This window comes from Microcaecilia unicolor, chromosome 7 (assembly GCF_901765095.1).
Source record: "Microcaecilia unicolor chromosome 7, aMicUni1.1, whole genome shotgun sequence".
NCBI lineage: Eukaryota > Metazoa > Chordata > Amphibia > Gymnophiona > Siphonopidae > Microcaecilia > Microcaecilia unicolor.
The window spans coordinates 179,845,972-179,872,963 of NC_044037.1; the positions used below are offsets into that span (position 1 = coordinate 179,845,972).

At 47.2% G+C, this 26,992-nt stretch overlaps 1 protein-coding gene across 4 annotated transcripts in view; it reads left to right on the top strand.

Moving 5' to 3' along the window:
* The window catches only part of LOC115474664 (caspase-10-like), a 161,970-nt gene that overhangs the window by 36,883 nt on the left and 98,095 nt on the right, over positions 1-26,992 (top strand). For all 4 annotated transcript variants that reach the window (XM_030210256.1, XM_030210259.1, XM_030210257.1 and 1 more), the window contains one exon: positions 14,939-15,274. In XM_030210256.1, coding sequence (XP_030066116.1) covers positions 14,979-15,274 — 296 coding nt within the window. In that variant the 5' untranslated portion in view covers positions 14,939-14,978. The remainder of the gene's footprint in view (positions 1-14,938; positions 15,275-26,992) is intronic.

Consider the following 26,992-nt stretch of genomic DNA (forward strand, 5'->3'; position numbering starts at 1 on the left):
CTTTTTCCAAATGGGTATTAACAAAGAGTTTTTCAGATATGTCTTACAATAGCTATGATTGATACCTGAATGAATGAATGAAAACATTTTCTCAGCTTTTTTTACACAACTAAAAAAGGTCCATATTTCTTTACCTTTGTTCAGATTGAGGCAATTCAGCTTAAGTGAAAATATAGTATATCATATATAGGGGTCTTTAGAGCCTTTTGCTATAGGAATGGACTAAATTGGGGCTTAACATGGGGTCTAAGGGTTTAGGAGACATGGAAATTAGGTGTTTCCATGCTAAAATTATGGTATCTGTGACTTTAGAAACGGTATTACAGTTGGACTGAAAATTGTGAAATGTACCTTTTTAAGTTGGCTGCCATTTTCATTATTGAGGATGGAAGCTAGAGAAAATGCACTGAAACTTGGAGAAGAAGAGCATTCCACATGTGTCCGTGACATCTTAGCTTGCTAAAACTTAGTAGTTTAAAGTCCTCCCAAGTGACTCAACCATGGCTGCTTAAACCAACTCAGAAACAGGAAGTACACATTAGAGGGATAGGACCAGCAGAGCCATCAATTGTATGACCTCCCAAAATGGCTGCCATGACTTCCAGCAGCAATTTTGCAAGACTACCGCTGGAAATTGCAGCAGCCATGTTCGCTGTCGAGACAGCATGAGAAGGGAGGGGGCGTGTGGGGATTGCTCCTGACCTAGCTCACCACTAGACCACCAGGGCTGTATGGTAGGCCTGGTGGGGGGGGAGGGCAGGGCTATAAGTGAGTCAGTGAGAGGGGCTTTGCCTGTTCAGGAGGAGGGGGAGAAGTGAAGGTGGGAGTGGGAGCTCTGTTCAGAGGAGGGGGCGTAAATGGCAGAGGAAGGACACCACAGGGGAGGGAGGGAAGGGGAGGAGTGTGGGACACCATGAGGGAGGGGAAGGGGGAAGGAGAGGAAAACTTGAATATAAACCTTTTTATATTCGAGTTAACATTTTTGCTCAAAAAAAAGGGAGGAAAAGCATTTATATTTGGATGGGTTTATATTACAGAATGTACAGTATACCCCACCTGCTCATTCCATGCAGTTGCACATTGCACCTAGCAGTGACTGGGACAGGTCTCAAACACACTGCAATCATCATATACCACACTGCAATCATCACATACCACACCCACTTCCAAACCCAGTCACTCTACATATGCAGTTGCACAAGACAGGTGGTGGGTACAGTGGGTTTCGGGTGGGTTTTGGAGGGCTCCCATTTACAACCACAAGTGTAAGGTAGGGGGGGATGGGCCTGGGTCTGCCTGCCTGAAGTACACTGCACCCAATACAACTGCTCCAGGTACCTGTATACTGCTGCGATGGACCCAAGTATGGCATTTGAGGTTGGCATAGAGGCTGGCAAAAAAGTATTTTAAACTTGTTTTTTTTTAGGGTGGGAGGGGGTTAGTGACCACTGGAGGAGTAAGGGAAGGTGATCCCTGATTCCCTCCGGTGGCCATCTCGTCAGTTCGGGCACCTTTTTAATGCTTGGTCGTGAAAAAAAAAATGGACCAAGTAAAGTCCTTCTTTTTTCCATTATTGGCCGAGGATGCCCATCTCCTAATCACGCCCAGTCCCGCCTTTGCTACACTGCCAACATGCCCCCGTGAACTTTGGTCGTCCCCATGATGGAAAGCAGTTGAGGGCGCCCAAAATCGGCTTTCGATTATGCCGATTTGGGCAACCTTGCGAGGAGGACGCCCATCTCCCGATTTGTGTCGGAAGATGGGGTGCCCTTCTCTTTCGAAAATTCACCTGTAAGTAGCCTGAGACATATGATTCCAGGAATATATTCTCTTCCTTGTCATCAGCAGCAGATGAATCCATTACGAATGGGTTGTGTCCACCTTCCAGCAGGGGGAGATAGAGAACACTGAAAACCATAGTGCCTCCTGGATGGCTAGCTCCATCTGCTTCTCAGTATTCTCTGTCTCCCAGCAGGGTTGGACGCAGCTTATTCAGCTCCTTCAAGAATCTGCCTGGGGTTGCTCCTGTGCTTTTGCCAGTTGTAGCAGGGGTGTTGTGGCTATTGCAGCTCCACTTTAAAGGCACATAGGTTAGCCCTTTCCCTGCCTTACCCTTCCCCCTATGTGGATGCAGGCATATAGGTTTGCCCTGTCTCTGCCTTTCCCACTTTCTTCTATGTGGATGCAGGCACATTGGTTTCCCCTTTCTCTGCCTTTCCCACTCTTCTGGACCTCTGGAGTGCCTCTGTAGCTGTTGCCTCTAACTTTCCTCACAGCGTTAAAAAAAAAATGCGATGCACTTGTTAGCGCTGCGATTTCTGAGGCTATCTTCTGTCTGTGCAGCGTGACCGGAGCTCTGGGACTCAGTCCTCTGAGGTAAGAACGTCTTGTAGCTCCTCCAGGGAGGGCCCGCGATAGGGGTGTTTTTGGCGCGAATCCGCCATTTTGAAATTTTCCGCCATTTTCGGCGATGGCTGTGGAGGTTGTTAAGCGCTGTTCACGTTGTGACAAGCGCAGACCAGCAGCGGGGCTCTGTAAATTGTGCTCTTCAGACGTCAGGGCCGGCACGAGTATGGCGAGCGATGTATCTTCCCGCTCGGTGGAGCTGGCAGCGGGCACCATCTTGGATGCGCTGCCTGGTCCAACCCCCGCAGGAGCGGAGGGGTCTGAGGCCGGAGGGGAGTCTCGGATGGAGGCTACCAGAGGAGCTGCTTGCCCCAGATTGGAACCGGGAGACCAGGGTGAGCCTTTCTCCTCTGAGTTTGTGTTGCTTTTACATAAAACGTTCATGTTAAAGAGGGCTCTGCCGCAGGTGTCTGACTCTGCGTTGCTACCTGGTACCCCTCCGGTGGAGGCCGGTCCGGGATTGCCGTCAGGCGTTCTTTCCCCAGATAGTTGGCCGCATGACAAGTGTAGAACGGTAACCCCCCCCCCCCCCCCCTTCGTGGTCTGAGGAGCCAGAGGAAGGTGCTGGATTGCCATTGGATCCAGATGATCCCACCGCGGTTAGGATTTTCCACCGCGAGGAGCTGCCAGCGCTTATTTCTGATGCCTTGCAGGCCCTCTCTATTGAAGCTCCTGCGCTTGGCAAGGCCTCCTCTGGTAATCTGAGGATGGCAAGTACTAAGAAGCCTGCTCAAGCTTTTCCTTTGCATGACTCCATCCAAGAGCTTATTTCGGCTCAATGCGCTGACCCCGAGGGGCCTTTGAAGGTTGCCAGGGCAATGGGGCACTTATACCCTCTTAGTGAGGAGCACTTGGCACGCTTGGCCATGCCTAAAGTAGATGCCCCTAGTCACGCTGTGACGAAGAAGACTACCCACCCAGTAGAGGGAGGGGTCGCCCTGAAGGACATGCAGGACCGACAGCTTGAATCAGCAATGAAACGGTCCTTTGAAATTTCAGGCCTAGCCTTACGGGCGTCTGTGTGCAGTTGTTATGCTGCTCGAGCCTGCCTTGCTTGGTTGCAACAGGCAGTGGAACAGCCTGGGGATGGAGTGGAGGTGGCACCGCGGATGGAGTCGGCCTTGTCATTTTTGGCTGACGCCCTTTATGATCTGGTCAGAGCCTCGGCTAAACAGATGTCTGTGGCGGTGGCTGCTCGCCGCCTTCTATGGCTACGGCATTGGGCGGCTGACATGGCCTCTAAGCAAAGGTTGATGAAGTTGCCCTTCCAGGGCCTTCTCCTATTTGGTGAGGAGTTGGAGAAAATTGTCAAGGGCCTGGGGGATGCTAAACCCCAGCGGTTACCCGAGGATAGGCCGCGGCCTTCTTCCAAGGGTCAGGCGGTTCCCTCCTCTTCCAGACCTCGCTTCCATGAAGCTAGAAGGTACCGCCCGGGGCGTTCTGCTGGGTTTACTTCGCGTGTCCGTTTTCAGCAGAGGAACTCCTTTTCCTCGGACACGCGCTCCGCAGCGGCCGGGTCAAGGCCTGGAGTTCATGGGCGACCCTCTCAGTGATAGTGTGCTGGCCCACTCCTCGATTCCTGCAGTTGGAGGACGTCTTTCCCTCTTTCTCGAGGAGTGGGTCAAGATTACCTCAGATCAGTGGGCTTTGGACCTGATCAGAGATGGCTACAGATTGGAATTAACTGCCCCGGTGAGAGACGTGTTTTTGGAGTCCCGATGTGGGACTGCTGTCAAACGGGCGGCGGTAGAGGAGACCTTGCAAGGCTTGTTGCACCTGGGAGCGGTGATCCCCGTGCCTCCCGTCGAACGCGGCTGCGGCCGTTACTCCATTTATTTTGTGGTGCCGCGAAAAGGTGGGTCTTTTCGACCCATTCTCGACTTGAAGAAAGTCAACGAGTCACTCAAAGTACGGCATTTCCACATGGAAACCCTGCGCTTCGTCATTGCGGCGGTTCAGCCAGGAGAGTTTCTCACGTCTCTGGACCTGAAAGAAGCTTACTTGCACATCCCTATTTGGCCCCCACATCAACGGTTTCTCCGGTTTGCGATGTTGGGAAAAGACTTTCAGTTTCGGGCCTTGCCTTTTGGCCTCGCCACAGCTCCCTGAACCTTTTCCAAGGTAATGGTGGTAGTAGCTGCCTTTCTCAGGCGAGAGGGTATCCGGTTTCACCCGTACCTCGACGACTGGCTCATCAGAGTGGACTCTGCTGAAGAGAGTCGTCATGTAACAGCCAGAGTAGTCTCAGTACTGCAATCTCTGGGCTGGGTCATCAATATACCCAAAAGTCACTTGACCCCCTCTCAATCTCTAGAATATTTGGGGGTCCGGTTCGACACGGCCTCGGGGTTTGTCTTTCTACCCGAGCAAAGGCGGTGCAAGCTTCAGACTCAGGTCTGTCTGCTCCTGAGGATGCCTCGCCCGCAAGCTTGGGACATTGTCCAGCTCTTTGGGTCAATGACGGCCACCCTAGAAGTGGTGCCTTGGGCGAGAGCACACATGAGACCGCTGCAGTGTTCCCTGCTACAACGTTGGTCTCCCATTTCCCAGGATTATCAGTGCAGACTCAGTTGGCTCCCTGTGGCCCGACTCAGCATGGAGTGGTGGCTCTCAGACAGTAAGCTGCGGCGAGGCATGCCGTTAGCGCTCCCCGACTGGTGCCTGGTGGTAACCAATGCCAGCCTGAAGGGCTGGGGAGCTCATTGCCAGGAGAGGCATGCCCAGGGTCTGTGGACACGAAGAATCAAAGTGGTCCATCAATCGCTTGGAGTTAAAAGCAATTTTCCAGGCGTTTCTGGCCTTTCAATCGACTTTGGAGGGATTGGCTGTCAGTGCTGTCGGATAATATGACGGCAGTGGCCTACATAAATTGTCAAGGCGGAATGCAGTGCAGAGCACTGGCCGCGCAGGCCACTCAGATTTTCCACTGGGCCGAGCTGCATCTACAGTTCCTGTCAGCAGCTCATATTGCAGGTCAGAGCAATGTGCAAGCCGATTATTTAAGCAGACACCACATCGACCCAGTGGAATGGGAGTTGGCAGACGAAGTGTTCCTTCAACTCTGTGCCAAATGGGGAATGCCCATAGCGGATCTGATGGCGTCAAGCACAAATGCCAAAGTCCTGTGTTTTTACAGCAGACGGAAAGATCCTCGCTCGGCGGGGTTGGATGCCTTGGCTCAACCCTGGCCTCTGGGCCTTCTATATGTGTTCCCGCTTTGGCCCTTGATAGGGCGAGTACTCCTGCGAATTTGGCTGCACCAGGGAGTGGTGATTCTCATTGCCCCGTATTGGACCAGGTGGCCCTGGTATGCGGACCTCCGGCGGATGCTGGTGGAGGCTCCTCTTCCTTTGCCTCTGGTACTGAACCTGTTGATGCATGATCCTGTAACCATGGAGGATCCCTGCCGCTTTGGTCTTACGGCGTGGCTATTGAGAGGGCGCAATTGAGAGACCAGGGCTATTCTAACGAGGTCATCTCCACTCTCTTGCAGGCCTGCAAGCGGTCCACTTCCGTTGCGTATGCCCGGATTTGGCGCCAGTTTGAGGCTTGGTGTGTTCCAAAGGCGATCACACCCATACGGGCTTCTGTCTCGCCGATTCTTGACTTTTTGCAGGATGGTGTACAAAAAGGTTTGGCCTATAATTCCCTGCGTGTTCAAGTGGCAGCGTTGGCATGTTTTTGGAGGAAGGTCTCGGGGCTCTCCCTGGCTGCGCATCAGGACATTGCATGGTTTCTTAGAGGGGTGCTTCAGCTCCGGCCTCCTGTGCGGGCCCCTTGTCCGGCTTGGAACCTGGGGCTAGTATTAAAGACTTTTCAGTGTTCGCCCTTCGAGCCGCTGAGGCGAGCTTCGGAGAAGGATATGACTCTAAAGACAGTCTTTTTGGTGGCCTTTACATCGGCGAGACGGGTGTCTGAGCTCCAGGCGCTGTCCTGTCGAGACCCATTTCTGCAATTCTCAGAGTCCGGAGTTATGGTACGTACTGTGCCTTCCTTCCTGCCTAAGGTGGTTTCAACGTTTCACCTAAACCAGCCTATTTTTCTGCCCTCCTTTACTAGGGAGGAGTTTCCAGAATCTTTTGGGCAGTTGCACCTTCTGGATGTGCACAGGGCTCTGTTGCAGTATCTGCAGATGTCAAATGCCTTCAGGACCTCTGATCACCTTTTTGGATTGTTGTCAGGTCCTCGCAGAGGGTCTCCAGCATCTAAAGCCACTATAGCCCGTTGGCTTAAGGAAGCCATTTTTTCTGCATATCTGCTATCTGGCCGGCCTCCGCCTGTCGCCTTTAAGGCATATTCCACAAGAGCGATTTCCTCCTTTTGGGCTGAGACGGGAGCTCTCTCTCTTCAAGAGATATGTAGTGCAGCTACTTGGGCTTCTAAGCTCTCTTTTGCCCGTCATTACAGGCTGGATGTGGCTGCCAGGAGGGACGTGCTTTTTGGAGCACAAGTGCTTGCGTGTGGTGTGGCTTGTTCCCGCCCTATCTAGGGATTGCTTTGATACATCCCATTCGTAATGGATTCATCTGCTGCTGATGACAAGGAAGGGAAAATTATGTTCTTACCTTGGTAATTTTCTTTCCTTTAGTCACAGCAGATGAATCCATGATCCCTCCCTGATTGACTCTGTTTTGTGTTCAGTTTTTCCTGCAGACATGTTCCCTCATTGGGAGAAGTTGGAAAACAGTCTTCAGGATTTCTGTTCTACTACAGGAGGTTGAGCTTGTCCCTCCTTTGTGTTATTGCTCCTGTTCTGGGACATTCGTTCGCTGTGAGGAAAGTTCATGTTATGCTACTTTGCGGTTTAACACTGCTTTGGAAGCTTCAAATACTGAGAGGCAGATGGAGTTAGCCATCCTAGAGGCACTATGGTTTTCAGTGTTCTCTATCTCCCCCTGCTGGTAGGTGGACACAACCCTTTCGTAATGGATTCATCTGCTGTGACTAAAGGAAAGAAAATTACCAAGGTAAGAACCTAATTTTCCCATAATTGTTTCAAAAGTACCTTTAATTTGTAAGTTTTTATATAGTTACCTTTCCTTGTCATACAGCAGATGAAGCCATTACGTATGGGTTATGTCCATCAACCAGCAGGGGATATAGAGAGCACTCAAATTCTCTCAGTGCCCTCTTGGCCAGCCAGCTCCACTGCCTCTTCAGTATTCTCTATCTCCCCTAGCAGGGTGGCTGCAGCTTCTGCGAGCTCCAGAAAAATCTGCCGGGAGGTGGTTCCTGGCTTGCCAGTTATTAATCGGGGTGTTGGAGGCTATAGCAACTTCACTTTAAAGGCACATAGGTTAGCCCTTTCCCTGCCTTACCCATACCTCCGTGGATGTGGACATATTGCATTGCTTTCCCTGTCCTTACCCACCAACAGTGGATGCAGGCATATAGGTTCGCCCTTTCCCTGCCTTTCCCACTCATCTGAGCCTCCGGAGTCTTCAATACCTCTGCTTTCCTCACAGCGTTAAAAAAAAAAAAAAAAGGAACAGAGGTTTTTGACCTGATTTTCAGCAGGATCGTAGTTGTACGCTAGATCCTTTGAGGTAAGAGTGTTTTCCAACTCCTCCGGGGTGGGCCCGCGATCGGGGCGATTTTGGCGCGAACCGCCATTTTGGATTTTACCGCCGTTTTTCGGCGATGGCTGCGGACAATGTAAAGCACTGTTCCTCTTGTGGCAAGCGCAAATCAGCAGCAGGGCTCTGTAAATCGTGCTGTACAGGCGTAGGAGCCGGCCCGAGCATGGCGAGCGATGTTTCTTCCCGCTCTGAGCTGGCAGCGGGCGCCATTTTGCTTACACCGCATGGCGCGGCCTCCGTGGACACGGAGAGACCTGAGCCGGGTGGGGCACCTCGAGATGAGGTTATTTCAGGAGTGGCTAGCACCGGACAGGATTTGGGTGCCCAGGGTGAGATTTTCTCCCCGGATTTTGTGCTTTTGCTGCATAAAGCATACATGATGAAAAGAGCCCTCCCTCAAGGGTCGCCTGAGGCCCCTCTGTTTGCCCCCCCGATGGATTCTGGCCTGGGACTCCCCAGTGAGGTTTTCCCGGATGATTGGCCCAAAGATAAGCGTAGAAGGGTTAATTCCCCTTCGAATTGTGGTGCACCTTTTTCCCCCCCGTGGTCGGGGTGTGAGGATTCGGAGAACTCTGACAGACGTTCTTGGTCTGAGGAACTGGAGTCAGGTGCGGATTTACCACAGGATCTGGATGATCCCTCCGCGGTGAGGATTTTCCACCGTGACGAGCTGCCAGCGCTTATTTCAGATACCCTGCAGGCCCTCTCGATTGAAGATCCTGACAGTGGCATGGCCTCCTCGGATAATCCCAGGATGGCTAGTACCAAGAAAGCTGCTCGGGCCTTCCCTTTGCATGACTCCATCCTAAAGCTTGTTTCGGCTCAGTGGGCTGACCCCGAGGGACCTTTGAGAGTTTCCAGGGCTATGGGGCAGTTATACCCTCTGCGTGAGGGACATATAGCTCATTTTCAAATGCCTACAGTGGATGCCCTAGTCACTGTGGTGACAAAGAGAACTACCCTCCCTGTTGAAGGAGGTGTTGCCCTGAAGGATGTTCAAGACCGTAGGCTGGAGACAACATTGAAACGGTCCTTTGAAATTGCAGGTCTCACTGTTCGGGCGTCTGCATGCAGCTGTTATGCTGCTAGAGCCTGCCTAGCTTGGCTGCAACAGGCAGTGGCACAGCCCGGAGATGGAGCGGAGCCCTTCTTGGATGTGGCTCCGCGGATGGAGGTGGCCTTGTCCTTTCTGGCTGATGCCCTTTATGACCTTGTCAGAGCTTCGGCTAAACAAATGGCAGTAGCAGCGGCGGCTCGCCGTCGTCTGTGGCTACGACACTGGGCAGCGGACATGGCCTCTAAGCAAAGGTTGGTGAAGTTGCCTTTTCAAGGACTTCTCCTATTTGGTGAGGAGTTGGAGAAAATTGTGATAGGCCTGGGTGATCCAAAACCCCAGCGCTTGCCCGAAGATAGGCAGAGGCCTTCCTCTAAGGGCCAGGCGGTCCACTCCTCGTACAGACCTCGCTTCCGTGAAGCTAGAAGGTACCGCCCGGGGCGTTCGGCTGGGTTCACTTCACGTGCCCGTGGTCAGCAGAGGAACTCCTTTCGCTCGGACAAGCGTTCCGCAGCTGGTGGCTCAAGGCCAGGAGTTCAGGGGCGACCCTCTCAATGATGGTGCGCCGGCCCTCTCCTCGATGCCGGTCATCGGAGGACGACTTTCCCTCTTTGCCGAGGAGTGGGCCGAGATTTCCTCAGATCAGTGGGTTCTGGACCTGATCAGAGATGGATACAGAATAGAATTCAACGCCCCAGTAAGAGGCGTGTTTGTGGAGTCCTGATGCAGTTCTGCCGTCAAACGGGCGGCGGTGGAGGAGACTTTACAAGGTCTGATTCAGTTAGGGGCAGTGATCCCGGTGCCTCCCGCCGAGCAAGACTGCGGCCGATACTCCATCTACTTTGTGGTGCCGCGGAAAGGTGGGTCCTTTCGCCCTATTCTGGACTTAAAAGAAGTGAACAAGTCCCTGAGAGTGCGGCATTTCCACATGGAATCCCTGCGCTCCGTCATTGCGGCGGTTCAGCCAGGAGAGTTTCTCACGTCTCTAGACCTGAAAGAAGCTTACTTGCACATACCGTTTTGGCCCCCGCACCAGAAGTTTCTGAGGTTTGCGGTGTTGGGAAAACATTTCCAGTTCAGGGCCTTGCCTTTTGGCCTCGCCACAGCTCCCCGAACCTTTTCGAAGGTAATGGTGGTAGTAGCTGCTTTTCTCAGGCGAGAAGGTATCAGGGTTCACCCGTACCTAGACGACTGGCTCATCAGAGCAGACTCTGCAACAGAGAGCTTACAAGCTACAGCCAGAGTGGTCTCAGTACTGCGATCTCTAGGCTGGGTCGTCAAGATGGCCAAAAGTCACCTGACCCCTTCACAATCTCTAGAATTTTTGGGGGCCAGGTTCGACACAGTCTCGGGTTATGTGTTCCTACCCGAGCTAAGGCGGTGCAAGCTTCAGAATCAGGTCCGTCTGCTCCTGAGGATGCCCCGCCCGCGAGCTTGGGACATTGTCCAGCTGCTGGGATCGATGACAGCCACGATGGAAGTGGTACCCTGGGCGAGAGCGCACCTGAGACCGCTACAGTATTCCCTACTCCAGAGGTGGTCTCCAATTTCTCAGGATTACCAATGCAGACTTACTTGGCTCCCTGCGGCCCGACAGCATGGAGTGGTGGCTCTCGGACAGCATGCTGCGGCGAGGAATGCCGCTGACGCTCCCCATTTGGTGCCTAGTGGTAACGGATGCAAGCTTGAAGGGCTGGGGCGCACATTGCAAGGGAAAGCATGCCCAGGGTCTATGGACACCCGAGGAGTCGGAGTGGTCCATCAACCGCCTAGAGTTGAAAGCGTTGTTTCAGGCGCTTCTGGCCTTTCAAGTGACCCTGGAAGGATTGGCTGTCAGAGTGATGTCGGACAACACGACAACAGTGGCCTATATAAATCGTCAAGGCGGAACAAGGTGCAGAGCACTAGCCGCGCAGGCCGAACTGATTTGCCACTGGGCCGAGCTGCATCTTCAGTGTCTGTCGGCAGTTCATATTGCAGGTCAGAGCAATGTGCAGGCCGATTATCTGAGCAGGCATCAGATCGATCCAGCAGAATGGAATCTGGCAGACGAAGTATTCCTGCAGATCTGTGCCAAATGGGGCAAGCCCGTGATGGATCTCATGGCGACAAGTTCCAATGCCAAAGTCCCGTGCTTCTTCAGCAGACGGAGAGATCCTCGCTCGGCGGGGTTGGATGCCTTGGCTCAACCCTGGCCTCTGGGTCTACTTTATGTGTTTCCCCCATGGCCCTTGATAGGGCACCTGCTCTTGCGGATTCGGCTGCACCCAGGAGAAGTGGTCCTCATCGCCCCGGATTGGCCAAGGAGACCTTGGTATGCAGACCTCCGACAGACACTGAAGGCCGTTTTTCTGGTGGCCATTACCTCAGCGAGACGGGTGTCAGAGCTCCAGGCGCTGTCCTTTAGAGACCCATTTCTGCAATTTTCAGAGTCCGGAGTCACGGTTCGGACCTTGCCTTCCTTTATGCCCAAGGTGGTTTCAGCGTTTCACCTAAATCAGCCTATTTTCTTGCCCTCTTTTTCAGAGGAAGAGTTTCCAGAATCTTTTGGGCAGCTGCACCTTTTGGATGTGCGCAGGACTCTGCTGCAGTATCTGCGAGTTACTAACTCTTTCAGGACTTTGGATCATCTGTTTGTTTTGCTATCAGGTTCTCGCAGAGGGTCTCCAGCGTCTAAGGCCACTATTGCCCGCTGGCTCAAAGAAACTATCTTTTCAGCTTATCTGCTGGCCGGCCGGGTTCCGCCTGTAGCCTTTAAGGCGCAAAGCTCTCCTTTGCCAGACATTACAGGCTGGATGTGGCTGCCAGGAGGGATGCGCGTTTTGGAGCACAAGTGCTAGCGCGTGGTGTGGCTTGTTCCCACCCTATCTAGGGATTGCTTTGTTACATCCCATACGTAATGGCTTCATCTGCTGGATGACAAGGAAGGGAAAATTAGGTTCTTACCATGATAATTTTCTTTCCTTTAGTCATAGCAGATGAAGCCATGAGCCCTCCCTGTTTGATTGTCAGTATGCGGTAAATCTGTTTTTCAGGTTCTGTTCTAATTTCCTGAAGTGCCTTCCTTGGGAGAAAGTTGGAAAACAATCTTCAGGATTCATGTTCAGTTTAACTTTAGGAGGATGAGTTCATTCCCTCCAGTATGTTTTTTGGAGGATGTGTTGATTCCCTCCAGGAGGCGCGTGTGTTCCCTCCAGTGCTATAAATAGGAGGATGAGTTCATTCCCTCCAGTGTGTTGGGAGGATGTGTGATTCCCTCCAGGAAGTGCGTGTGTTCCCCTCCACTTTTACAATAAGGAGGATGAGTTTATTCCCTCCAGGAGGATGTGCATTCCCTCCTTTATGTGTTCATGCCCTTGTGATGGGCCATCGTTCGCTGTGAGGAAGCTCTTGTGATTCCCATTGCGGTTTGCCATACTGCTTTGGAAGCTTCAAATACTGAAGAGGCAGTGGAGCTGGCTGGCCAAGAGGGCACTGAGAGAGTTTGAGTGCTCTCTATCTCCCCTGCTGGTTGATGGACATAACCCATACGTAATGGCTTCATCTGCTATGACTAAAGGAAAGAAAATTATCATGGTAAGAACCTAATTTTCCCATCTGTGTTAAAAGTAAAAGTATTTACCTTTCGATGATTTTGCATAATTCTTATTTTTTGTTCCTAATTTTTTTAATTGTTGGAACATAATTTCTCGAGATGTAAACCACCAACCTCAACTACAAAGGAAAAGAGGCACACACAGAGGTATCTGGGTAATTGTTATCTGAACACAGATGTCCTTCAATAAGTAATAGTGCCATAAGCCCTTGGAACTAGCTGAGATTTACACTTGCTTAATACAGATGATATTCCAGAATCCCATTGCCCGATATTGGTGACATCAAATCCATTGAGACTTGAGAGCTCAATTGAAGAAGATTTTCAAAGAATTGACACGGTGAAAGGGAGATGGGATTTGTTATACTTCCTTTCTGTGGGTACAGTCAAAGCTGTTGATATATTATATACAGATATTTGTTTTGTATCTGGGGCAGTGGAAGGTTAAGTGACTTGCCCTGAGTCGCAAGGATCTGCAGTGGGATTTGAACCCAGTTCCCCAGGTTCTCAGGCCACTGCACTAACCATTAGTTTACTCGTCCAGGAGGAGGAGGTTTTTTCATAATTTAATGGATTAATTTGGTTGAAGCAATACTAGGGAAACCACGTTGCAGATAGTTTTAATTGGTGGTTAAAGACACCATGCTTTGGTTCCTGAACATATATTAAATTCTTGAAAACTCTATTTTTTCCCTGCTGCCCTCTGTGTCTTTCCTTATCAGAAATAAATGCAGGTTATATATGAGGGCATTTTCGAAAGGGACGTCCAAGTTGTGATTTGGACGTCCTTGCAAAACGGCGAAATCCAGGGGCGGGGAAACCTGTAGTTTTGAAACAAGATGGATGTCCATATTTCGTTTTCAAAAATGCTGTAAGTCGTCCAAATCCTTAAATTTGGACATCCCTAGAAATGGATGTTTCTGACTTTCGGCGATTTTCGAAACCAAAGACGTCCATGTCGAAAACTGCCAAATGCAAGCCATTTGGTCATGGGAGGAGCCAGCATTTGTAGTGCACTGGTCCCCCTGACATGCCAGGACACCAATCGGGCACCCTAGGGGGCACTGCAGTGGACTTCAGAAATTGCTCCCAGGAACATAGCTCCCTTACCTTGTGTGCTGAGCCCCCCCAACTGTATACCACTACCACAGCCCTTACGGGTGAAGGGGGCACCTATATATGGGTTTGTGGTGGGTTTTGGGGAGCTCGCTGTTTCCTCCACAAATATAACAGGTGGGGGGGGGGGGTATGGGCCTGGGTCCGCCTGTCTGAAGTGCACTGCAGTACCCACTAAAACTGTTCCAGGGACCTGCATGCTCTGTCATGGACCTGAGTATGACATCTGAGGCTGGCACAAAATATTTTTAAAGATGTTTTTTTGAGGATGGGAGGGGGTTAGTGACCACTGGGAAAGTAACGGGAGGTCATCCCCAATTCCCTTCGGTGGTCATCTGGTCATTTCGGGCACCTTTTTGTGCCTTAGTCGTCAGAAAGACAGGTCCGGCAGAAAATGTCCAAGTGTTCATCAGGGATGTCCTTGTTTTTTTTTCGATTATGTGTCAAAGACGTCCAAGTGTTAGGCACGCCCAAGTCCCGCCTTCGCTACGCCTCCGACACACCCCCTTGAACTTTGGCTGTCCTTGCAACGGAATGCAGTTGGAGACGTCCTAAATTGGGTTTCGATTATACCGATTTGGATGTCCCTGAGAGAAGGATGCCAGAATGCAACAAGGCAAACGATCTGCAAAATCCTGAGAGAAGGATGTCCATCTTCCGATTTATGTTGAAAGATGGACGTCCTTCTCTTTCGAAAATGAGCCCCATAGTCTATTTAATATACAAAAATAGCAGAACTGGTTGGAGCACAGACTCGGAGACAGAGGTTTTTTAAAAATATTGGGGATCTGACCTTAGTAAAAGGCACAGTTGTCATTCAAAAAAGAAAATGTGAATGCATTTTTAGAAGTGTGGAGGCTGATTTTCAAAGCATAAGAATAGCCATACTGGGCCAGACCAATGGTCCATCTAGCCCAGTATCCTGTTTCTATGGGGCTTATTTTCAAAGCACTTAGACTTACATAGTAACTTATGGAACTTTGGAAGTCTAAGTGCTTTGAAAGTGAGCACCATAATACACTAGGGCAAGAAAGAGAGGCTTTTCCAGGAATGAGAGAGAGAAAGAGACGAGTAATTTAGAAAAATCTAGCTAGCTGCCTTTAGGTGGGGAAGGAGAGAGGCTGGATAAGCCTATACCAAAATTAATGCATTGTAGGTTACAGGCATTCTTTCTTTTTGTATTCTTAGGTTTGCATCTTAGCTCAGGAGAAGCCAAGGAGGACCGGGAATGGCTTTTCGCAAACAGCTTCTGGCTATTGATCAGGAGCTTGGTTATGAAGATGTAGAAGCCTTGAAGTTTCTCTGCATTGATTTAATTAGCGCAAAAAAGCTCCAAGAAGTGCAATCAGCTCAGAAGATCTTCCAGCTCCTCATAGATGAAGGTCTGCTGAGTAACGAGGACTACTTTCTTGTCCTAGAGCTCCTGTACATAATTCGGCAGTATTCTTTGCTCCGTAAGCTCAACTCTACCAAGGAGGAGGTGCAGGTAATGCTGTGCACAAGAGGCACAGTGCCTGCCTATCGGTGAGTTTCTTAGATTTCACTCTTACATTGTTGTACACGAATTAGTTACCTGCAGAGCAATAATTTCAGTAAGAACATAAGATATGCCATGCTGGTTCAGACCAAAGGTCCATCAGATCCAGCATCATATCTCTGGCAGTGGTTAGTTCAAATCACCAGCATATGATGGGATCCCAAAGAGTAGAGCCATTGCTTGTTAACTCCCAGGTATAACTTGGTGGCTTTCACTAAGTCGGCCCGCTAATAACTGTTTTTGAACTTTTTCTCCAGGAAGTTGTCCAAACACCTTTTAAATCCAGCTGTGCTAAATGCTTTGACCACTTCCTCTGGCTCCAACTTCCACAACTTGGTTGTGCATGAATGAAAAAATTCTTTCACAAATTTGTTTTAAATCTCCTACCAACTGAATATCCCATAGTCCTAATGCTGTTTAAAGGGGAAATGATCATCCTTTCTTTACCTGTTCCACTTTTCTCATGATCCCTCTCGGGGGCGTAGCCAGCACTCCAATTTGGGAAACACATTCCTCTCTCCTTTCCTCTCTCCCCCCCCCCCCCCCCCCCCCCAACAATATAAACGTACCTTTGCTGGCAGGATGCTGAGGCCCTGACAGCCAAAGAAATGGAGTTTCCGAGCTGCTCCCTCGCGTGCTTCTGTAATAAATAGGTGGCAGCCCATGCTGAGTATTGTGTTCAATTCTGGTTGCCGCATCTCAAGAAAGATATAGTAGAATTGGAAAAGGTGCAGCGAAGGGCGACTAAAATGATAGCGGGGATGGGACGACTTCCCTATGAAGAAAGACTAAGGAAGCTAGGGCTTTTCAGCTTGGAGAAGAGACGGCTGAGGGGAGACATGATAGAGGTATATAAAATAATGAGTGGAGTGGAACAGGTGGATGTGAAGCGTCTGTTCACGCTTTCCAAAAATGCTAGGACTAGGTGGCATGCAATGAAACTACAGTGTAGTAAATTTAAAACAAATCAGAGAAAATGTTCTTCACCCAACGCATAATTAAACTCTGGAATCCGTTGCCGGAGAACGTGGTGAAGACGGTTAGCTTAGCAGAGTTTAAAAAGGGGTTAGACGGTTTCCTAAAGGACAAGTCCATAAACCACTACTAAATGGACTTGGGAAAAATCCACAATTCCAGAAATAACATGTATAGAATGTTTGTACGTTTGGGAAGCTCACCAGGTGCCCTTGGCCTGGATTGGCCGCTGTCGTGGACAGGATGCTGGGCTCAATGGACCCTTGGTCTTTTCCCAGTGTGGCATTACTTATGTACTTCCTCACACCATCCCAGCAGTATTTGGATAAGAATTTTCAGTGGCACTATCTGTACAGTGGTGTTGAAAATTCATGGATAGACACTTATCCATATAGAAGCTGTCATTATACAAATAAGTGATTTTGAATATCAGGCCCTCTGTATGTTAGAATGGTAATACACATATGTCCAGGAAAAGTTCCACTTCGGCATTCATACCTATTTTGCGTCATTTGGGTCTGCTCATCAGAGGAGATCTTGAGTGGGGGGGATTGTGCTTGTTTCTCAGATGTCCAAAACTACTTCAGAAGGCCAAATGTTGGAGTTTTCAGAGTTCAGCTCAATTGGGTTCCCTTTTACGTGCGATTAACATCTACTACTTACACCTGTAAGTAGCACTACCTACATGCATAAAGGCCTGAGTAATGCTACTGTTTATTTTGAACATTTTCCTTTGTAAAATGGCTTTATGTAATGTGCACATTTTATACTGATTATTATTATTTTTTGGCAGCACCATCCCCCTAATTCTACAGTGTCATGCAAAATTGCATTCTCAGCTGGTACACAATTAGGCATGATGGATGCAGTTATGCACCTGAATTTGCAGTTACATGCATAACTGCACGTATGCGCTAAGTGCTATAGCACATAACTGTAAGGGGGCAGCCATGCACCATGACTGGGGCGCCTCCCTCTAGCCATGCAGATAAGAGCACTCATGTCTCTCTAGCTGCTCCCATACATTGTTTCCCAAGTCGGTCCTGGAGTACCCCCTTGCCAGTTAGGTTTTCCAGATATCCACAATGAATATGCATGAGGTTGATTTGCATACACTGCCTCCATTGTATGCAAATCTTTCATGCTTATTCAGATTTGCATACAACGGAGGCAGTGTATGCAGATTGACCTCGTGTATTCATTGTGGATATCCGGAAAACCTAACTGACAAGGGGGTACTCCAGTACCTACTTGGGAAACAATGTTATAGAATTCTGCTTACTGATCACTATTTTCCCCCAGATTCTACATATGACAGTTTTGAGTTGTTAATGCCCAATTTGCACATGTAAATTAATTGAATAATGAGCCAATTAGTGCTAATTAGCATACTAACAAGCAATTAGCACTAATTGGATTTAATTAGCAGTTGCATAAATTTAGTCGCCAGCCCAAAAAGGGGGGCTTTTAAATGGGAGGGTCATGGGTGGATCGGGGGTGTTCCTAGGTTTTACACGCATAGTTACAGAATAAGGGGGATATGCACAAGGTGCAAGGATTCCCGGACATAAGCGCTATTCTATAAACTGTGCCTAACTTTAAGTGTAATTTTTTTTGGCACTTTTTTTTTTAGGCGCCATATATAGAATCTAGCCCTTTGTGTGCTTTATTAAATGCTTTGTGTTAGTACTTTATTAAAAGCTCAATCCCTCCACCCCCCCCCTAATTTTCAGGTGGTGGCGGACAGCGTGGGTCTGCCACTGTCGCTGAATATCCAGTTTCATTTTTGGCCGCCAGTCAATAACCAGATGAGCTGATATTTAGCGCTAACTGGCCATCGGCTAGAGCATAAAGACGGGACAGCTATTTATGCGATCCTGTTTTATGCGCTAACCATGCTGAATATTCACAGATAGCCAGTTATGTGTGATTTAACCAGTCAGCGGCCATTTCCAACCAGTTAAATTGCTTTGAAAATCGGCCCCATGTATTTTTGGAATGCATAGACTTAACATCCATTTTCTGACTTGGATGTCCCATACAGTTATGTATATCAGTTGGGCACCTTTATCCACACGATTATTCACACTTCCAGAGAATCCTAATAGATTAAGGGACAACCTCACTTTGCTAAATCCATGCTGGTTCTTCCACGTGAAGCTATGTTTATCCATATGTATGACCAATAATTTTGATTATACTGGCTGCTGATTTCATGCTCATTGGTCTGTAGTTAGTCACCCATTTTTGAATAATATTACATTGGCTATCATCAGGTGTAATATTATTCAAAATGGGGTGACTCAAGTAACTACAGACTAATAAGCATGAATCATGGTTATTGGTGTATTATATGGTGACTTGCTATTGTTTAGTTTATCAGTGTGCTCCAGTGTCTCTTCTAGATTCACATTGATTTGTTTCAGTTCCACCGACTCTTACCAAAAATGGTACCTCCCTAATGTTCTCTGCAGTAAAGACTATGGCCTTATCCCTTCTGAGTTTCCCTGAGTAGGTTTCCTAGATGGTTCAGTGTCATCAAGGAAAAGTTATGCTAGTCCTGGCTTGGCAGTGGGGCTCGAACTAGGCCTGGCTGAGATTTTCCTCAGAGAGCCATCTGGTGACCCTATATAGAGATCCAGTGAATTGGAATTTCATATAACATGGCAAATCTAAAAAACAATTGTTGGCATGAAAGGCAAGGGAACTAAGAGCAAACATGGGGTACATGATACAAGATGTGTAATTTATTTCACATTAGGTTCAGTTTGGTCTTGGTTATATACTAAGGCAGTTTGTCTCAAAGTGCAGATAATACTTCGAAATAGCAAATGTGGGACTGGAAAGTGTCTCAGAAGTAGCACTACGTACTGCCATGTGAGAGATCATTGTTGATTCCTGAGGCCAGTTTCTGCTGCATTCTTTAATTCCCAATCCCTTGCCTCATGGAAGGGGAAAACACTTCAGCCTTAGAGAAAAATCTCTCTGGCTGGAATAAGAGAGACAATCAGATTTAGTTTAGGCGCAACCAAGTAAAATCTTTATTGGTATTTTTCTAAGTCAGTACAAAAGTGATTGATCCCTCTTGGAGCAGTTTTGGTCACCCCCTCATGATCAAAAGCAAATGCCGGCGCTAGAGGCTGTTAGTGCCATACTAGCACTGGCGTTTGCTACCGCCCCATGATTAGAGCCCTTGAGCGCGTGAAACAACGCACTCGAGGGCTCTTACTGCAAGTAGCATGCAAATGCATGCTAAACAGGGCTTAACGCATTCATCCCCAATGAGCAGCGACCAGCGCGCCAAAGATTGGGTCGCTGGCCATGACAAACCCTACGCCAGCTCCGAGCTGGCGTTAGGGTTTGCAGATTATTGGGGAGGAATGGTGAGCCCTGTCCAGCATGCATTTGCATGCTAGCAGGCCTCCATTCCCCCAACGACAGGGGACTGGAGGTCCAGTGGACCTCCGGACCCCCCCCCGACAATCCCACCCCCCCAGGTTTAGGGAGGGCTGGAGATCTAGTGGGTCTCCAGCCCCCCAAACCCTCAGAAAAAGACTCTCTGGTGGTCCAGTGGCCGCTTGTCAACCCCCTCCATCCTTCCCAGCGAATGACAGGGGTGGGCGGACCTCCAGCCCTCCCCAACTCCCAGAGTTGTCTGCTGCCGAATCCATGCTAAAAATAACCCCAAACCCCCTCGCAGCCTCCCTACCTTAGTTGGAGGAGGGACGCAGCCTGCCTCCCTCCTCTTCCTTCGCTGCCGCAAAATAGCGGCGCCCAGTCCCGCCCAGTGCATCCTGGGATGCGCTGGGTGGGGCTACACACCATATAAGGGAGTTTGACAGGTTTGGGATTTTGACAGCCCAGACCTGGCAAACAAGTGCGGGAGGATTGTGCTGAGCGCATGCTCGGTACAATTCACCTGCACTTCTACCCCATGATCAGAGATAATTGCGCTGCTTAAATTTGCATGCATTATCTCTGATCATCGGTGCGGTAAAGCCCCGCGCTGTTCCAGCGCTAGTTTAGAGTGCTGTTTGGAACAGCGCCGGGCTTGTGATCATCTGCCTGCCAGTAAGCAAGACGCTCAGACTGAAATTGCAAAATGTGCTCAGCTAGGCTTTCTCATTCTGCACTTATATACTGTTATAAGTTTCATTTCTCCTAAATACTCATCTTTTATAGATATGTCAGACTTGGGGGTTAAATCATCCAAACCTCCAAGTCTGACATATCTATAAAAGATGAATATTCGGATATTGCATTTAAAGCTAAAAACTTACTACATTTAAGTGTAAAGATATTTACAGATAAGGTAATCGGGTGAGCCAGTGAAGAGTTGGGTGCTTGTTACATTGCTTCTCTCTGGCATTAGCAATGAGCACCGCTGAGGTCACCAATAAGATTGAGAAATAATCTAAAGTTGGTAGATTTGTGGTGATATATAAGTGACTGAACTTGGAACCAACTAGATATTGATATATTGATGTGCTTATTGAGGTTCCATAGAAAAAAATAATATATATAGGATTTTTGCCATGTTGATTGGTCGTTATTGAAACAGGTCCAGACCAAAACATCCACCTTTTAGCTATGGGTGTTTTTGTTTTGCTCCATTATAGCAGAAAAATGTCCAAGTTGTTAAAAATGCCCAAATCACCCCTCCCCGACACATCCCCTTGTGATTTGGACACACTGCAGATGAAAGCATGTGTTCCGAAAATAGCGATTTGGATGTTTTTGCAATAAAAGCATTCATCTGCTGCTTCATGCCATTTTTTGGACATTTTTCCTGTTTCAAAAATAAGCCCCTATTTGATTGTTTTCTAAAAAATTTGCTAAACCAATCCAGAACGATTCCTGCTATTCCCAGTTTGCTTAATCTATCTAACAATGAAGAATGGTCTAAAGCATCAAATGCTGCAGAGATGTCAAACTGGAGGAGCACAATCTGTTCTCCACTCAATGCTGCTCTGATGGTTGTAAAAGCTAGTAACAGTGTTTCTGTACTGTGCAATGGTGTGAATCCGTGCTGGGTGTTATGTACTATATCAGAGGGGAATAGATAGTCTTTTATTTGTTCATTTAACACAGAATTCAGAGAATTTCGCAAGCTGCAGAATACTGGCAACTGGCTTATATTTGTCAACCTTTGGGCTTCTTTTACTAAGCTGCTCTAGTGATTCCCGTGCAGCAAATGATAAGAAGCCCATAGGAATTGAATGGGCTTCCTCTCATTTGCAGCACCAGGAATCGCTAGCACGGATTTGTAAAAGAGGCCCTTTGTAAAATCTGCCTCTAATGGTTTTGGTATTGGTGTTAATATATCAAGTGATTGAGATTGATATATTTTATCAAGAACCAGTGTAAGACTTCGATAGGAATGTTTTTCAAAAGGTAAGAGGAGCAGGTGTCCAATGGGCAAGATTTGTCAAAAAACTTCTTGATGACTAAAGTGACAGAAATGTTTTAAAAGTTTTTATGTATGAAACTAATATATATATAACCAAGTATTAGACACTTGTACAGAAAAGTAATTTAATGTACCAACATTAAGAAAAAGAAAGGTTACATAAGCAAATCAAGCATAATGATTCCTCAAGTCCACCAATATAGGATCCAAGAATGAAATATGAGAGGTCATAGTAACATAACATAGTAACATAGTAGATGACGGCAGAAAAAGACCTGCACGGTCCATCTAGTCTGCCCACGATAAACTCATATGTGTATACCTTACCTTGATTTGTACCTGTCTTTTTCAGGGCACAGACCGTATAAGTCTGTGCAGCAGTATTTCCCGCCTCCCATCACCGGCTCCGGCACAGACCCCGTATAAGTCTGCCCTCCCCCATCCTAGCCTCTCAACCACCAACCCCTCTTCCCCCCGCCACCCAATTTCAGCTAAGCTTCTGTGGATCCATTCCTTCTGCACAGGATTCCTTTATGCCTGTCCCACGCATGTTTGAATTCCGTTACCGTTTTCATCTCCACCACCTCCCGCGGGAGGGCATTCCAAGCGTTCACCACCCTCTCCGTGAAGAAATACTTCCTGACATCTTTCCTGAGTCTGCCCCCCTTCAATCTCATTTCATGTCCTCTCGTTCTACCGCCTTCCCATCTCCGGAAAAGATTCGTTTGCGGATTAATACCTTTCAAATATTTGAACGTCTGTATCATATCACCCCTGTTCCTCCTTTCCTCCAGAGTATACATGTTCAGGTCAGCAAGTCTCTCTTCATACGTCTTGGAACGCAACTCCCATACCATCCTCGTAGCTTTTCTTTGCACCGCTTCCATTTTTTTAACATCCTTCGCAAGGTACGGCCTCCAAAACTGAACACAATACTCCAGGTGGGGCCTCACCAACGTCTTATACAGGGGCATTAAAACCTCCTTTTTTCTGCTGGTCACACCTCTCTCTATACAGCCTAGCAACCTTCTCGCTACGGCCACCGCCTTGTCGCACTGTTTCATCGCCTTCAGGTCCTCAGATACTATCACCCCAAGATCCCTCTCCCCATCCGTGTCTATCAGGCGCTTCCCACCTAACACATACGCCTCCCTTGGATTTCTACTCCCTAAGTGCATCACTTTGCATTTCTTCGCATTGAATTTTAATTGCCAAACGTTAGACCATTTTTCCAGCTTCTTCAGATCTTTTTTCATGTTTTCCACTCCCTCCGGGGTGTCCACTCTGTTGCAAATCTTGGTGTCATCCGCAAAAAGGCAAACTTTACCTTGTAACCCTTCGGCAATGTCACTCACAAATATATTGAACAGAATGGGCCCCAGCACCGATCCCTGAGGCACTCCACTACTCACCTTTCCCTCCTCCGAGCGAACTCCATTCACTACCACCCTCTGGCGTCTGCCCGTCAACCAGTTCCTAATCCAGTTCACCACTTCGGGTCCTATCTTCAGCCATTCTAGTTTATTCAAGAGCCTCCTGTGGGGAACCGTGTCAAAAGCCTTGCTGAAATCTAAGTAGATGACGTCCATAGCATGCCCTTTATTTAATTCTCCCGTCACCCAGTCAAAGAATTCAATGAGATTCGTTTGGCACGACTTCCCTTTGGTGAAACCATGTTGTCTCGGATCTTGCAACTTATTGGCTTCCCGGAAATTCACTATCCTTTCCTTCAGCATGGCTTCCATTACTTTTCCAATAACCGAAGTGAGGCTTACCGGCCTGTAGTTTCCAGCTTCTTCCCTATCACCACTTTTGTGAAGAGGGACCACCTCCGCCATTCTCCAATCCCTCGGAACCTCTCCCGTCTCCAAGGATTTATTAAACAAATCTTTAAGAGGACCCGCCAGAACCTCTCTGAGTTCCCTCAGTATTCTGGGGTGGATCCCGTCCGGTCCCATGGCTTTGTCCACCTTTAGCTTTCCAAGTTGTTCATACACACTCTCTTCCGTGAACGGCGCTCTATCCACTTCGTTTTCAGGTGTACTTTTGCCAGTCCCTCTTGGTCCTTCCCCAGGATTTTCTTCAGTAAAAACAGAACAAAAGTATCTATTTAGCAAATTGGCTTTTTCTTCATCATTTTCTACATAGCGTTTTGCTGTATCTTTTAGTCTCACAATCCCCTTTTTAGTCTTTCTCCTTTCACTAATATACCTGAAGAAGTTTTTGTCTCCCCTCCGTACATTTCTAGCCATTTGTTCTTCCGCTTGCGCCTTCGCCAGACGTACCTCTCTCTTGGCTTCTTTCAGTTTCATCCGGTATTCCTCCCCTGTTCCTCTACTTGAGATTTTTTGTATTTCTGGAACGCTAACTCTTTAGCCTTTATTTTCTCAGCCACTTGCTTTGAAAACCATATCGGTTTCCTTTTTCTCTTGCTTTTATTTACCCTCCTTACATAAAGGTCTGTGGCCCTGTTTATTACTTCTTTCAGCAAGGTCATTAACAGAAAAATAAAATAAATAAACAGGAAAAGGCCAAAACAAAACTCAAATAACTAGACATAATTACCCTGCTCCACAAATTTATGATGAAATAGTGATCTGTTTAGTTGCTTAAAAAGCAGTAAGCTGAGATGGTTCAAAAAACACATATTTACAAGACAAATCTGACTACACATTTACATGGGTGACTCCCAACTGAAGTACCTCTGGTCTCATCAAAATAAATAGTTTCCTCCATCCCTGGGTATCCCGTGAGATATCGAGGAAAGTCACTTAATTTTCATGCCAAAAATCAATTAATCTCTCTGCCTGAAGATCATATTCAGTAATCATTGTTAGGGGGTAAAGTGAAAGTGGCCATTAGAGTAGAACTATTGACAGTCTCAACAGTAGATGACTCTAAAAAGCAGAAACATCCAAGGGTTCATTAAGATCTTTTGAAATTTCTAACTTCTTTTCAGAACCTTTCATCGCGGGCAAATAATATTTACATGAGTGAAAGGTGGAATTTTATCCTCCAGGATCTGCAATACTTCTAGTAAATACTTTTTCAACATTTCCGTAGGTTACTGAATAATTGAATGATGAAAGTTAAAAAATCGCAAGTTTATCACTCCTTGCAAAGTTCTCTAGTGCCTCATTTTTTTCTTCTCAAATTAGTTAAATCAGTAATTAGTCACTTGAATGTCTTTCATCTCTTTTATATACTTTTCAGTAACAGCAATTCGCCTTTCCATACACTGTTTTCTAAGATATCTTTATCTACCAAATGCTCCAATTTAACCACTCTGTTGAAGAGAAATGTTCTGAGACAACATAGATTTCCCCATCTACCAGAGTCTTTCATAATACTTTGAGGGTAAATTCAGAGGTGATCACAGTCAAAAAGGAAGGTAGCTCAGGCTTCAGAGTTTGAAGGAATGCTCACCTATTCCTGCCTGTGACAAGTTCTCAGGTTGTTGAGCCTCGCCACTCAATTGAGCAAGTCCCACCAGGGAACTCGCTGTGTCTTTGGACTGATGTTATTTCTCCTTTTGCTGCACTGCGACACTGCTATCTCCAATGCAGAGTGCTTGCAACAGCTAATCCGACAAGACCGGAGCCGCTGGCTGATATGGAGGCAACCTAGAATCTGGATTGAGGGTGACATCAGGCGCAAAGGGAGTAACTGAACTTCCACTCGTTGTTGACTCTCCAATAGATTCTCGGCATTCTTTGGAAACATCGTCTGAGTGCAGAGTTTCATCATAAATTTCTCAATAGGGCCGATACTGGAGAGCTGCTTTCCCCTGATGCTTAGGCATCACAAAACAAAAAAGATCAGGAACTACACCATTTCTGGTCTAGTGGCTGTCTTAGATCCCAGGTGTTAGTGTTTAAAGAAACTTTAGCGAAGCTATCTCATAATCTTATTACCAAAGATGATATTTAACTGATCACTGTGTTCTAGCTCTACTTGTTGAATAGATTTCATATTAGAAAAAGATTGTCTAATATTACTAACTTTTAGCTGAAAAATTAAAGCAAGCTCTTCAGCATTTTGTTGTAGAGCCTCTGAAACAGAGAGTATGTAATTAGTTTCAGTTAATGAGTTGAACATCTTATAGACTTCTTTATGGTTTCAAAATAGGTTTTCTTAGTGTTGGGAAACTGCAATTTTGTAATGATTAATTTCATATTTCCTTTTACTATAAGATTGTTGATCCCTCAATTTCCTCCAAGTTTCAGATTTTCTACAGCTTCTTTTGAGGAGCACTAAAATGTCAGTGTACCATGGATTATTAGCTGGAAGAACCAATGTCAGGTTGCTACAGATCTGTACACCAAAACTAAAGACTAGAAGAATACCTCCACTGTCAACACCAGCATAAATGACACAGAATGTAAATGATTACAAATTAGGTATAGAAATCCTGAAAAGTCAAATGCTGTATGCAGTGCAACACTGGAGAAACAGAAAACATTTCCTTCTGCAAAATATAAAGATATTTGAGATGTGCAAATGTTTTCTACTTTTTGTCTGGACATTTATTTTTTTCTAATCACATTGATTCTGGTCTTTTTTTATTTTGTCTTTAGTGTTTTCTTTTTTTATTGAAATTTATTAATTTTAGGGCCCTGTTTGCAAAGGTGTGCTAGTATTTTTAGCATGTGTAAACAGTGTAGATGCACATAATATTTCTATGTGTTAACACACATTTTTAGCACAGCTAGCACTCTTTTCTAAATAGAACCCTTAATGTATTATACAATAAAACATCCAGAAATCAAATAGTCCACATCATTGGGGTGCAAGAGCGATTCATTACTACTACTACTACTTAACATTTCTAAAGTGCTACTAGGGTTATGCAGCGCTGTACAGTTTAACAAAGAAGGACAGTCCCTGCTCAAAGGAGCTTACAATCTAAAGGATGAAATGTCAAGTTGGGGCAGTCTAGATTTTCTGAGTAGAGGTATAATGGTTAGGTGCCGAATGCGACATTGAAGAGATGTGCTTTGAGCAAGGATTTGAAGATGGGCAGGGAGGGGGCTTGGCGTATGGGCTCGGGGAGTTTATTCCAAGCATAGGGTGAGGCGAGGCAGAAAGGGCAGAGCCTGGAGTTGGCGGTGATGGAGAAGGGTACTGAGAGGAGGGATTTGTCCTTTGAGCGGACGTTACGGGTAGGAACGTAAGGGGAGCTGAGGGTAGAGAGGTAACGAGGGGCTGCAGATCGAGTGCATTTGTAGGTTAGTAGGAGAAGCTTGAACTGATTCATACAGGAAGAATAAACTTATAGGATAGTTTATCTACATATTGATCCATCATACATAAGGCCTAA